This window comes from Clytia hemisphaerica, unplaced genomic scaffold (genome assembly GCF_902728285.1).
Source record: "Clytia hemisphaerica strain Z4C2 unplaced genomic scaffold, Clytia hemisphaerica genome assembly, whole genome shotgun sequence".
Classification (NCBI taxonomy): domain Eukaryota; kingdom Metazoa; phylum Cnidaria; class Hydrozoa; order Leptothecata; family Clytiidae; genus Clytia; species Clytia hemisphaerica.
Genome location: NW_027104257.1, coordinates 399,537 through 413,330, shown reverse-complemented (window position 1 = coordinate 413,330; position 13,794 = coordinate 399,537). Strand labels below are relative to the sequence as shown.

The window sequence follows — 13,794 nt, the reverse complement described above, 5'->3', positions numbered from 1 at the left end:
GGGATGAACTAATTTTTTGGGTTTGGAAAACAGTTCAGTTAGTTCTCCTGATATTTTGATACATTCTTTTGTTATATTTTTAGAGAATTATTTTAGAAATTGAAAGTTTTTTAAAAAAACTTTCGACACCAAATTAAGAAATTTAAAACGACATTATTAGGACAATATTTATTTTTAAATTAAGATATTTTGATTCGAACCCACGGAATGGATTATGACATTTTGCTACGTCTCACTAAAGGTTAAAGTTTAACTTGACAAAATCAGTTAGGTGCATCGGAAGTGTTGTTGGTTTGAAAATAGAAGTTTCAAAACAGTTTTTGAAACGGCCTTGGCATTGCAGGAAAAACTCTATGACTACGATGACATTGCTATGATTAAGATAAAGTTCTTTTACAGTTATTTTTTAAACGCAGTAGATTGTTTGAAAACATCCAGCATATGCTTAATATTTGAAGACTGAATATAAATTTACTGTTTTTCTTAAAAATATTTGAAAGTCCCCATATTAATTCTAACTACCAAAAAAACTAAAAGAAAAATAACAGATGCTAAATTAAATTCTCACTGGGTTACTGAGACAAAAGCTGCACTCGATCTAATCCGTAAAATCAGGAATCGTTTGTAAAGCTCTAGTAGCCTAGAATGAAGAGTTCTATGATTGAGCAAGCAAAGCGTCCTATCCTCATCCCTGGTATAACTCAACGTTACGATAGGTTTAGTTTTATATGAACTATCTATTATTGTATTATTTTATCAATTCTTCAGTTAAGTAAGTCGTTTTTAAGTCTCTATCAATGATACTATGCATGATGTTATTTAATGAGAAATATAAAGAGATTATGTTATAATGTAATATAATTGTTTTTTACACCCCTTCTCCATAGAACCGGTAGGGTTTTTTCAGCCAGTGGGGATAAAAATAACGGACTGAAACTCGATGTGGATTGATATTCCCGACTTACTGTATTTTAAGAAATAAATTAATCTAGAAATAATTTATTTCTAATTTGTAATTTAAGAAATATTTTATTTCTAGAAATAATTTATTTCTTAAAATACAGTAACAGTAAGGCTTTTGATATTTTTTATGGCTGGGGATTTCAATTCTTTTGTTTTCACAAGTCAGAAAATTCAGTGGGGATAGATTTATTTGAATATTTTCAGTAAGGAAAAAAATTGGAGGATAATTTTCGACCGGGGACAATATTTTGGACAATTTTTCCAGTGGGAAGGGTTCCCAATGGGTCTGTGAGAAGGGGGTGTTCTTTTAAAAAAGAGGGTTTTTCAATTCCTGATTGAACCCTGAAATATACTAACTTACTGTGGTATAATAGGGTATCGATGGGGGTTTTGAAGGTTAGATCACGAATCACGAGATATTTGAACTTTGGTTTACTCGGTTAGCGTAAAGCACGGGTCACGGATTATAGGCCACAGGTCATATAAAGTACCGACCGGTCGAAAATTGCATCGACGATAATGACATCCCCTTCTCACAAAAACCCGGTGGGATTTTATCAGTCAGTTGGGGTAAAAAAAGCGGACCAAAACTGGGCCCCAAAACTTGACGGGGGTTGATATTCCCACGTTTTTATCATTGAGTTTCAAGCCGAAGGCTAGAGGTCAATCTCCTTGGTAGGATTTGAAGCCAACAAATCCTACCAAAGTTGCGCGGCCTTGAGCGAACCGCCTGGTTTTTACACAAATGACAGATTGAAACTAAAATTTACCGCTTAATTTCGAAAAATATATCACTCAAAAACAAAGGAATTGCTAGATTCAATCCGTCATCAAAAATACGGTGCATATTTTAAGGCTTCAATTTTTCTTGCCTAAGAAAGGTTAAAGATTGACCTCTAGCCCTTCGGGCTTGAAACTCAATGGTTTTTATAGCTGGAGATTTGCTTTCCATTGTTTTCTAGCCAGAAAATTCAAATAGTTCCCGGGGTAGTCAACACTGACCTGATCTGTTACCCGTGACCCGCGACCCGTTCTTTCCACTAACTGCTGAAATATCGCATAATGTGCTGGCCCACTTTACTGACTTGAAAATATTGCAAGAATCTTCCAGATAAATAAAAAAATCTTAAAAGTTGTCTAAATGTCTGTCTAGTGTTGAAAAATAAGACCGTCACAGTCACAAGTCACAAAGTAGTATATATCAAACGAAAGATCAAAAAAATATTTGGTCTTCAAAATAAACTTGTAAATTCGAAATTCGAAAGTGAAAGCTCAAATCGCGCGCGAAAATCGCGTTTAATAAACGTTTTTTTGGAAAAGCCCGACAGTCCGAAAGTGTCAAGACTTTAGTGTTTAGCTGTCAGCTGTCATCAAATAAAGTCCAACCATTGGCAATTATTGTATTGATCATATCACTAAAAAGTAAGTTATCTTTGCCTATTAATTCTTTCTATGAACAGGCCGTATTTTAGAAAGGCAGGGCAGCGTCCATTGGTGGCCACAAAGGGCACTTTTTCTTGTGTTTTTCCGCTACTAAAAGGGCTGTTTTTACCAAAATTTTAGTGATTTCAAGAGGGGCATAAAAAATGGCCTGATGAAAAATATTATCGGAATTTTGAATTCTTAGAGTGAGATTGACAAACATTGAGAGTACAAACAAATCATGAGAAATACCGGCAACTGCTCTAAACTCGGGACGATTGGTCGAAACATGGGACTGGTTGATATCTGGCCTCTATTTTCACTTACAATTAAATCTCTTTGATAACAAATTGGTTTTAATAACTCCACCAAGTTTATTAATCATACTTCTCCGTTCCTCTTAGAGTCAGAGAGTGCACTATCGTGTATTTTTCATACACCGTTCATTAACTCAAATCAAATGACTTTGGAGGTTCGGTGAAATGGTGGCCGAATTGCCGTCCCATGTTTTGTCAGATAGATAGTCCCAAGTTAGAGCAGTTGACGGTAAACACACTTAATAGAGCTTTTTGAAAAAGAAAGAAACTGACTCATAGTCCTCCAGAGGATAAGTGGTTGTAAAGATATTCAAATTCTAGTGTCAAAAATTTGACTAAAAATGTAAAAAAGAAGGTTAGGAAAATAGTAGCTAGCTTTATTCTTAGTATTACAGCTCTAGCTAGAGATCTGCAATCTTTTGTTAAGCAATTCGTCTTCACGCAATGAAACATTATATATTATACAAAATACGCTATTTAGAAGGATTTTAAATGACAAACCATCAATTGACATTTAAATTATGTAAATGATGACGCTATCACAAAATACAAGGTGTGTACATCAGTTTACAACAAAATGTTTTTTCATGCTCAATAGGATGCTGACGGTGCAAGTAGATATAGATTTATATATTTTGAAAACATTAAATGCTCCAAGAGAGCTGTTTTAGAGATATGAAAATAGTGACGTCATTTTCATCAAAAATACAAGATAGGGAATAAAAATATTGATATATTAATAAAATACAAACCTTTGGCGCTATTTTAGTCAGTTTTTCTTATCATACCCAAGGTGATGCAGGAGATATAATGAGATATGATATAGCGATTGTGAAATAGCTATTTTCCTGTCAGGGGGCTGTTTAAAGATGACATAAATATTTTTAACACATGTATTTTGTATATAACATATGTAACATGCCAATGACATTGAAAAGATAACTGCTATTATACATGCGTGATTTATGTGTAATATATAATACAAGTATTACAGGTCCGTGTTATACACAGCCCAAAATGCAAAAGCACATGGCAAGCATGTGGATAGATTTTTACCTTTAAAAAGGTTCTAGACCAATAAAATAGCTTCAGAATGATATTTCTAACGATTTCAAGTGTTTTTCAAACATTTTCTTTGTCTTTTACAGCAATTAAAGCAGACCTGTCAGCACTGACCTGTGTCCTGTCTCCTGGGTCCTGTCTCCTGCGTTTCGAACCAACCGTGAATATAGTTTTTTGCTTAATTGTAAAATGTTTATCAATGAGTTTTTTCAGGAAGATTTTACCTACATTCGTTGAGACGTTTTTATTGTACGGGGGGTTGAACCATATAATTTTTTGGCTTTCTTGAAGGACGGTTTTCTGTATTTTGGTAGGTATTTTTAGTCAGGTGACCCTTCAAATCGGTTTCGTTATTTTTTGTCAGCCGCCGTTGACAAGAAGTGCTTTGGATTTGTTTTTTAATTCCAATTTTTTTCCCGATTTTGTTCTCGAAAGCGGGTTATAATAATATGTGTGCGTCAAGATGCGCTGTAATTTCATTATGATTTCATAAAGCACGTTATTGCATCAGCCGTATTACGACAAACAATTGGTCAAATCTTCTAAATGCTCTAAGAATGACTACACGCTTTTTTTATAGTGTACTTTGGATGAGGGTTAAGTATTCTTAAGAAAGTGCCAAAATTGAGGGTGAAATACTTTTAACGTAGGTCTTGCATGAGAGCCTTAAAATTTTAATACTTCCATATCCAGATGGCAGCCTAATGGTAGAGCACTCGTGCACAAGGAAACCTGAGATTCAGTCAAGTTCAGGACGACTTCAAAAATTTTCACCAATTTTCAATATATATGTGTTTTTTTGGGTGTAGAATCCGAAAAAAGTGGTCGGAAGTCCTGAAAAGTTGCCGAAAAGGCGATTTGTGGGGAATTCCAGTGTCTTGGAGGGCAGTGAAAAATTTCTCTTGGTCATGAACCACTGAAACCTTTGGGGTCGATAGTGGTGTACACCCTTAGGCTTAGCCAATCCTCAAGAATACTTGGCAAGCCATGACATCCCTGAGAAATTTTGCTAGCGCTTCGCCAGAAGTTAGTCCAGTGGTAGGGCGTTGGGCTCACGCACTAGGGATCCTGGGTTTGGGTCGACTTCAAAATTTTTCACCAGGTTTTGATATTTTATGTTTTTTTTGGGTGTAGATTCCGAAAAAATGGTTCCAAAGTCCTGAAAAGTTGAAGAAACGGCGCTACGGGGGTTGTCGGCCCCTGTACGGCACTGTACCAGACCCCCTCCCTTTAATCTGTGTCAGGTGTATAAAGTGCAGACTCAAAACCTGTTTTTTTTTTGTTTATTTCAGTCTCATTGTTTTTCTAAATGCCTTAAAAACAAGTCCAACCTCAGAATTTGTTTTCCAGATTTTATAATTTGCAAATTAAGTATTTTAAAACAGCGAAAAACAAAACATTTCGAACATTCAACATAAAGGTCAAAATACAAAAAAAAGAAACCGCTGCACCGCAAGGAAAAAATTAGCTTTTGAGGTATAGTCTAAAATCAACTTTCAGTCACATTACAATCGAAATTTTGTCTACTGATACTGTTTGAAAAGAGTTTAGTAATATTTGGGTAGAACTCTTTTAATGTCCATTTGATTCAAGGAGTGAACGTTTTTATTTTTGATCGATGAGAACCATTCAATGACATAGTCAGAATTCTTCCAGTGGTTAACGTGAAGGATGTTACGAAGGTCTGTATTGACTCTGTCTAGGATCGATTTACTGATTGCACCAAGTTCACTTTTACAGGGGTTGATAAGACTGCCGTTGTTTTTGATGGAAGTTTGGTTTATGGTCTTTCAACGTGATAAAAGCTTCGCCTGAAGGTGCAAGAATTTCTGCGTGTTCGTGGACTTTGTATGAAGTTGCTATGTGTTTTGCTTTGTTGTTGATTAGCAGATTCGAGGTCGATAGGTGCTTTTTGGTCATTTTCGGTTACATTTTCGTATGAAAAAAAAAGCCATATGGTAACTGTTATGTTCCTTATGCATTTCTACTTTTTCTTCTAGTTTGCTTGGAATTCAAACATGTTTGAAGAAATATTTGAGGAAAATAAATCCAAGAAAAAAGTTCGATGTATCATATGTCAGTGCTGGCTACCATCAAACTCAGGTAAGTCTTGTTGACTTTATAAAATTGTCATTGTTGCTCATCAGGGAATTAGAGTGATGTCAATTTGTAAAACCTGTCTTGGTTATCCTGGTGACATAGGTGGGTAAATCCAGCATTCAGCTTAATCTACATACTCTTAGGTGCCAAATAAACGGGGGGATTGGAAAATTTTCTAAATTTTAATAAACGGGGGGGGGGGGGGCCTAATTGCCGGGGGTTTTGGAAATTGTACTTCTGAAACCCCCAAAATAAGGTAAATATAGGCTAAAATCAGGCTATTAAGAGCAAAATAAGGGGCCTTCTTTTTCACAGCTGAAAATATTCTTAAGAATTAATAAACGGGGGGGTCCTTATAAGGTCCGGGGGGCTGGAAAATTTTCGAAAAATTAACAAGCGGGGGGGGGGGGCGTTTATTTGGCACCTAAGAGTAAATCAGAGCCTACAGTAAATTACTTTTTGATAATAATTGATCTGATTTAAACATGCCTTATAAAAAAATGCCTTGGCTTTAAAACATTGCTAGTCTTAGAAAAACTTGATAGTTTAGTACAAAATTTGTTTTGTTGTCAATGATAATGTTGAGTTAATGAACTAAAAATAACTGGCCAATTTAATCAATAATTTCTTGCTACGAAAAATTTAAATTTATTTGAAAGATTATGAAAAAGTTTGAAAATGATAAAAATCACTAACTTTGTAGCATTGTACTTAAAAAATTCAAAATTTTGTCTGAATATATCTGTGTTACTAAAAGGATTTTTTATTTTTTTGGGTATTATACCACCACGTCACTAACATCATGATGTGGGATATTTTAATACTGACCACTTCCCCTGTAAGCTAGAGATTTTATACATTTTTATATTTTTCTTGTACAGACCAAGTGAAAGCTTCTCACGTCAATGGGAAAAGCCATAAACAGAAATGTGAATTTAAAGAGAAACAAAGTCAAACATTGAAGCATAGTGTGTACGTAAAGGGGTTTGACCCTTTGACCACCAACCTTGAGACTCGTTTACAAGAATTATTTGAAGAGTTAGGTGGTGGTGAAGTGGAAGATGTTTACGTTGATAAGAATTCTGTAAGTTGTTTTGTCATTTAGTTTGAACTATCAAAATAACTATTTAGAGCTTATCTCTGGTCGTCTCTGGTATTGATGCTATTGCGAAGGAAGAATGTAGCCTTACTCATATAGTCTTAACAAAGAGTATTCTCAACTTCAGTTGAGCTATATAATCTGAGAATGTCTGTATGTATGTATGTATGTATGTCCGTCCGAAAACTTTAGGGCAGGCTGGACACTTCAAAAAAGGTCGGATTTGGCTGAAATTTGGCACACTTGTTCCTTGGGTGAATATCTGGGGGTGGTTTTTTCATTTTTTGAAAATTTTGATTTTTGGGGCCTGGGGACGAGTTTCTCGCCAAAACGAGGCTAAAACTTTGGGGCAGCCTGGATACTTCAAAAAAGGTCGGATTTGGCTGAAATTTGGCACACTTGTTCCTTGGGTGAATATCTGGGGGTGTTTTTTTTTTTTCATTTTTTGAAAATTTTGATTTTTGGGGCCTGGGGACGAGTTTTTCGCCAAAACGAGGCTAAAATTTTGGGGCAGCCTGGAGACTTCAAAAATTGTTCGATCTGACGGAAATTTTGCACACTTGTTCCTTGGGTGAATATCTGGGGGTGTTTTTTTCATTTTTCAAAAATTTAGATTTTTGGGGCCTGGGGACGAGTTTTTCGCCAAAACGAGGCTAAGATTTTGGGGCAGCCTGGAGACTTCAAAAATGGTTGTATTTGGCTGAAATTTTGCACGCTTGTTCCTTGGGTGAATATCTGGGGGTGTTTTTTTCATTTTTTGAAAATTTTGATTTTTGGGGCCTGGGGACGAGTTTTTTGCCAAAACGAGGCTAACGCTTTGAAGCAGCCTACATGCCTCCCAAATGGTCGGATTTGGTTGAAATTTGGCATACTTGTTCATTGGGTAAATATCTGGGGGTCTACAATTGGGCCTATGAATAATTTGAAGCCACTCAGTGACTGAAGTTGAGCCCAGTGCGTTGCGCACGTTCGACTATGTTCATATAGAGGGGTTAAAGGGCTAAGAATATAAAATATTATAATAGCTATTCAGCCAAGAATATCTTTTAATATTTTATATGAAAGCTTACAAATAGTTTCAAAAGTTTTCAGAGGGTTTTTTACGGGCATGGTACAGAATATTATGTCAGTTTTAGTATACTAACTAATGTAATATATCTCCTGTGTTTCGTTTATTAGGCAAAATATTGTTTCATCAAATACACATCTGAGTCAAGTGTGGCAGAAGTTTTATCGAAATCACACAATGTTTCGTTAGATGGAAAGAAACTTTTCATCAAGCCACGAATGCAACCTTCAATGCAAAGCGAAGCTGCTAAAAAGCAGGAGAAAAGTACAACGAAGAAGAGCAAGACCCCTCCTTCTGATTCTTCTATCCAAGCTACACTGAACGATATTCCAAAGGCTATCATTGTAAGTTTTTTAAATGGGATCAAAAGAGTATTTTGCTGTCATACTTTTGGTAACTGAAAGGTCGGTTTGTAAATTGACTTTCTATCAATCAACTTTACAAGTTTCTAGATTCATTCTGAATAGCTGTTTCGGCATCATCAAAAGGATCGGAATTTCAACAGAATCACCCTTTCATGTATGCAATCCTTTTCTATCTTACAGTTGATGGATCAGATGTCAAGGTTCAAAGAAGGATTTGGTCTGTCCCAGGGAGACATGGAGGTCCGAATGTTGATCTGCCAACTGTTACAAAGTGTCTTGGAAGAAGCATATCCTAATTGTCAAGTCAAGCTCTTTGGATCAAGTGCCAACGGATTGGGTGAGTACTGTTGTGTTTAAAGACTCTTCCTGTAAGTATCAGACATATTTCCGGGGGGAGGGGGGGTACTACCCTTGTCGACCGACGGGGGTGCTCCGTCGCGGTTCTAAAAATTTGCGAAAAAAGTGACCCTGAATTGGACTGAAATTCCGAAATTTTCTTAAATTTTCCCCAAATTTTCCAAAAAAGCACCCTACGAGGGACTGATTTTTCTATTTTGGTTTTTTTGTGATCCTACCTGGGACTCGTAGAGCTGCCCTGACCAGAGGCGCATCCCCGTAACCCATTTTGCCCTAGTACCCCCACTCCCGGTGACAAGGTCAGAAACCTTCTCGGAATTTTTTGATTTTATATATTTTGTTCATATCAAACGGAAATATTAGGTATAACCATTAGGCAACAATTTTAGAGGTTGATTTGTAAATTTTCTCGTACAATGTTAACTGTACTTTCAGGGTATGTATAAAGAAAAAGGCATTATCCCTATATTTGAGTATATTTTCTCTTCAGAATGGCTAGAAAGATGTCAAATAGGGTTTTCAATGAAAAATAAGATATGTTGTAGTAGACTTTTTAAAGTGCTTTATGATAATAGAATTTTCCTATAGAAAATCTTCAAAAACTTCATTTTCTTTGACTCCAGGCTGCAAGGGATGTGATTTGGATATTACGGTACTTTCCGGTGAATCAGATGACAATCTTGAGCAGTCAACCTCGATCTTGAAAGAAATGAGAGAAATATTGGAGAGATTTGCACCAGGATTCAAGAATATTTTTTTGGTGGAATCTCAAAAGAATTGCTCAATCATCAAGATGTACCACACTGACTCGGAGTTAAATGTTGATTTAAGTCTGAATAACAGGTATATTTGAATTAAAGTTTTATCGCTGAGCAGTTCTTAATAAAAAGCAAGAAGAATCTTCATTGAATCGTAAATCTTGGCTAGCATCGTAAATCTTGGCTAGCTATTTCTGTAGTTAAATATTTTTTGACGCCGGTCTCTGTCAAGATAATTTAAAACGATGTATCTTAAGGGAAGAAATTTTCGCGGAATTAGATTTCGCGGTACACAGCTCAAAATTTGATTTTAGGGCTGATTTTTTTTAAATCACCAGAACATTCGTGTTTCGCGGAAGTAATTTTGCGGGTTTGTCAAAAAAAACTTTTCAAGTCCCTTTTAGTTAAAATCAAACATATATTTTTCATTTCTCAGGTTGGCAATATTCAATACTGAACTCCTCAAAGCATACATTTGCCAAGATGATACCGTTCAAAGTTTCTTTTTCACTGTACGCGCATGGGCAAAAATGAACAATCTGATTGGTCGAAATGCTGCACAAATGACTAATTACGCTTTGATGTTGATGATGATACATTTCTTACAACAGCATGATCCACCATATTTGTTGTGTTTGCAAGATCGTCATGGTAACAAGTTAACTAAAGATATGATTGGACCATGGGATTGTTGGTTTGCTAAGGAACGAACGGCCGTTAAATCTTGCATTGAAGATCAAGGTATCTTTTTTTATTTTAACCTTTGTAAGGGTTGGTCTAAAAAGCAGGGTAGCCAATGGGGTAGCCAATTGGGCTAGGTTTTGGGGTACCTCTTTTTGCCTAAACTTTTGAAATCTGAAACCTGTTTTCATGTGGAAATACTATTACAACATCTTGTTAATGATTCCATGTAATGAAATTTAAGATTCCTTTCGAACTTCAGCCACAATAGCCTTTTTTCCAAAGGTACTGAACTTTGTTACTTCTCAAGAGACCTGGCGCCATTTTGTCTTTCCTTCTTGGCTTTGTTTGAAAATTTACGACCCGAATAAAAAATATATACAAAACAGTTTTTTAATATTTTAGATTTAGATTTTATTTTGTTTTAATTGTTATTTCTGTGAAGCTGTAATTTGTGAGAATCGCCTTTGGGCCATATGATCTCTAATCTGTCATACTTTAACAACCTTTGTTATTGAATCTATTTTTAATTTAAATCATGTTTAGATGTTCAAAAATTAATTCCTTTCAAAATTTTAAAATATGGCAGCTTATAATAGGTACAAAAAGTCTTTTGAAATAGCTCTATTATAATGAAGCTCTATTTCTTACTCCTCGTGCATTAACACGTGGTAATTTATATCTTTGTTTATCTTTGGAATCATACATGATCAATCTAATTATCAATCAGATTCATGCTCCCTGGTCAGTAAAATGTGGTTCTATGTATTCATTTTCGGTATTTCTATTCTGGACTGTAAAATATTTAGGTACCCCACAACCTAGCCCAATTGGCTACCCCAATTGGCTACCCCAATTGGCTACCCTGCTTTTTAGACCAACCCCTTTTGTAATAATGAATTCTGAGAAGATCTAAATTCATAACATTCTACGCACACCACGCTCTGCTCTAAGGGATATTGCGAATGTAATGATCTAATGAACTGCTTCTTCAGCCAAAACATTCAAAACTGCGTTGCTTTTTGCTTAAAAATGAAAGCAACCGTGTTTTGATGTTTATGTTTATGTTTATGGTTTGATTATAATTGACATTTGTTTTTGAGCCAATCACTGCGCTCAAAAGCTTATTTTATATACATCTCAAAGCTGCCCGCAAACCTTGGTAGATTTTCTTACTAAGCCATAGCTTTTAGGTTGATTACGTAATCATGCACAGAGTAATCAACATCTGCTTGGAGATTATACAGTAGACCTTTATAGATTTCTCATACGCGATTATAGTATGTTGCCAGTCAAAACATATTATTGATGTCGCCTTTTTTTTTTACAGGTTTGTTACTGCTCCGATTCTTCAAATTCGCCCATGAGCAATTATCGAGTCCAAAAATCATAGCAATCCACACGTTGAAACCACTTCAAAAATATCAATTGCATCCTGAGTTGACCAGGACCGTTTTCATAACGCAAGACCCATTCAAACTATCGCACAACGTAACTCAAAACATCACAGAGGATGGCCTCCAAAATTTACAGCAAGTTTTTACTAAGATATTAGGACGACTTGAAAGCTTGAAAAATTTCTCTCTCCACGAGATTATAAGGAAAGAGGCGAAGCTAAAAGTAAAGGCTAAATCAAGTCATACATCGACAAAAGCTTTTCCTACGGAAGAAAAACCAGCTCAAAAGACCAGTAAGCCATCTTCTAATAAGGAAGTATTTGTTATTGACTTACCACAAACCTCCAAAGATCAGAACGGATGTATTGAGATTGTCAAAAAGATTCTTACGGAAGATTTGAAGTTAATTATCCAACTTAGCTCCCCGGCTAACAGCAAAGATACTATGACGAAACATCAAACATTGAATAAGAAACGCAAAATAATTGATTCTACTCCGTTTCAACCAGACTCGAAAAAATCTAAAACAATGACTGAAAGCTTTGGTGATTATTCTCAGAAAGCTGAGAAAGAGAGCAGTTGTCCTGAGGATGTCGAAATTCAACCGTTGAAAGGAAATGAAACTTCAATGGCAGCATCAGAAATCACAAATAACGGAGCCGGTTCAACCAAAGATGATTCGATCGCCAGCAATGAAAAAACCATTCATTTACCCAATGATACCTGCATTAGCTTCACGGGAATTGCATATAAGGAAACATGGACAAGCAGACGAAAGCAGAGACGAATGTTGGCACATTCTAACTTCAAATCAGAAACAGTTGGTAATCCATTGAAATCTGAGGACACTTCGACCAGTGATACGATAGCGGACAAAAATGTTAACGTTGGAACTTCCTTAGTGCCTGAAGCAATAAACGGTGTTTCGGACACGACTCAGGAAGCTCTTAAGGATGACATTAAGCTTAATGTTAAATTTGAGATGACGTCAGTACTTAAAGATAATAAACGTAAATTAACAATGACACTGTTGCAGGGTGATGTTAAGACTTATCAAATGTTTTTCGCTTATTTTAAAAAGAAATTGATCAACAGTTTTTCTGTTCCATGATAATGTTGTGTTTATTACTTTTTTATGTCTTTGGTTGCCCCAAGTCAAGAAATATAGTCGTGAAAGAATACGTGTGCACCTTGTCCTCCAGGGGGGTAGAACTATATTGATTGACTTCAATACGAATCAAGGATTAAAACAGAAACGTTGGGTAAAAAGCACTGTAAGGGTACCTTTTCACTGCGCTATATAGGAAGTATATCTATAGAAGTCTGCGATTCAGACTAGCTCAAGGGCTGCATGCACCGTAATGATCCGATTTTGAAAGCCATTTTTTATGCGGCGCATGCCGTCGTTTAGAAATCGAGTGCCCCCCTTACATTCCGTTTTATGACTTTATTGCTAAGCTATAATTTTATCGTGTAAATTTGAAAAATCCTTACTCCCCAAGAATTACTTCAATTCAGACTTAATTATAATACCCGACGTAAACAGAACATAACATAACAACATAACAATGACAGATTTTTATATCCTTGTGTTTCTAATTTCAAAACTTTGTAAAACTTTGTATTACCAGCTTTTTTCTAAAATTTTAAGCATGGCTATCAGGCTATGACCTTTATACAACCCTGGACAAAGCTTCTCAATCCCAGCCAAGCAAAATCTTTGATCGGAGTTTTTTGAAAATTGGTACACTAATGTCGGCACTACTCGATAGCGGTGTAAATGCATCGAGAGTGCTAGGTCTACTTTTCCTCAAATTCTTTTGATGATGTAGCGGCGTTAGACGTTAATTTTTAACATTGCAATGGCTTCTCCTTGGGTACCAATTCTAAAAAAACTCCAATCAAAGATGGCAGATATTGTTTGGTCCGGGTTATGCTAATAGGTCGACTATAGTATAAGTGCTTAGGGTACCATTTATAAAAGTAGAAATATGACGTAATCTTAAGCCGCGTGAACCAATCAAATAGGTTCACGGAAGAGGTTTACACTGTCGGAACGGCATTCGTGAGAACCAATCAGAATCGTCTCAGAAACCAGAACAGGTCTACTGTTTCGTTCGTTCGTTGTTTAATTTATCTCTTGCCAGCTTTAATTTTATATACAATCATTATATTTTGTTGAAGTGGCTTTTAAACTTATAACT

The 13,794-nt window shown here is 35.8% G+C and overlaps 1 protein-coding gene across 1 annotated transcript; it reads left to right on the top strand.

Annotated features, from left to right (window-relative positions):
• Positions 1-2,255: 2,255 nt before the first annotated feature.
• LOC136816604 (speckle targeted PIP5K1A-regulated poly(A) polymerase-like) lies at positions 2,256-12,704 on the top strand. Its single transcript, XM_067072944.1, has 8 exons — positions 2,256-2,385; positions 5,765-5,867; positions 6,746-6,948; positions 8,143-8,376; positions 8,578-8,734; positions 9,378-9,597; positions 9,949-10,253; positions 11,524-12,704. The coding sequence occupies exons 2-8, from the start codon at positions 5,783-5,785 to the stop codon at positions 12,699-12,701; spliced, it is 2,382 nt and encodes a 793-aa protein (XP_066929045.1). The 5' UTR covers positions 2,256-2,385; positions 5,765-5,782; the 3' UTR covers positions 12,702-12,704.
• Positions 12,705-13,794: the final 1,090 nt, after the last annotated feature.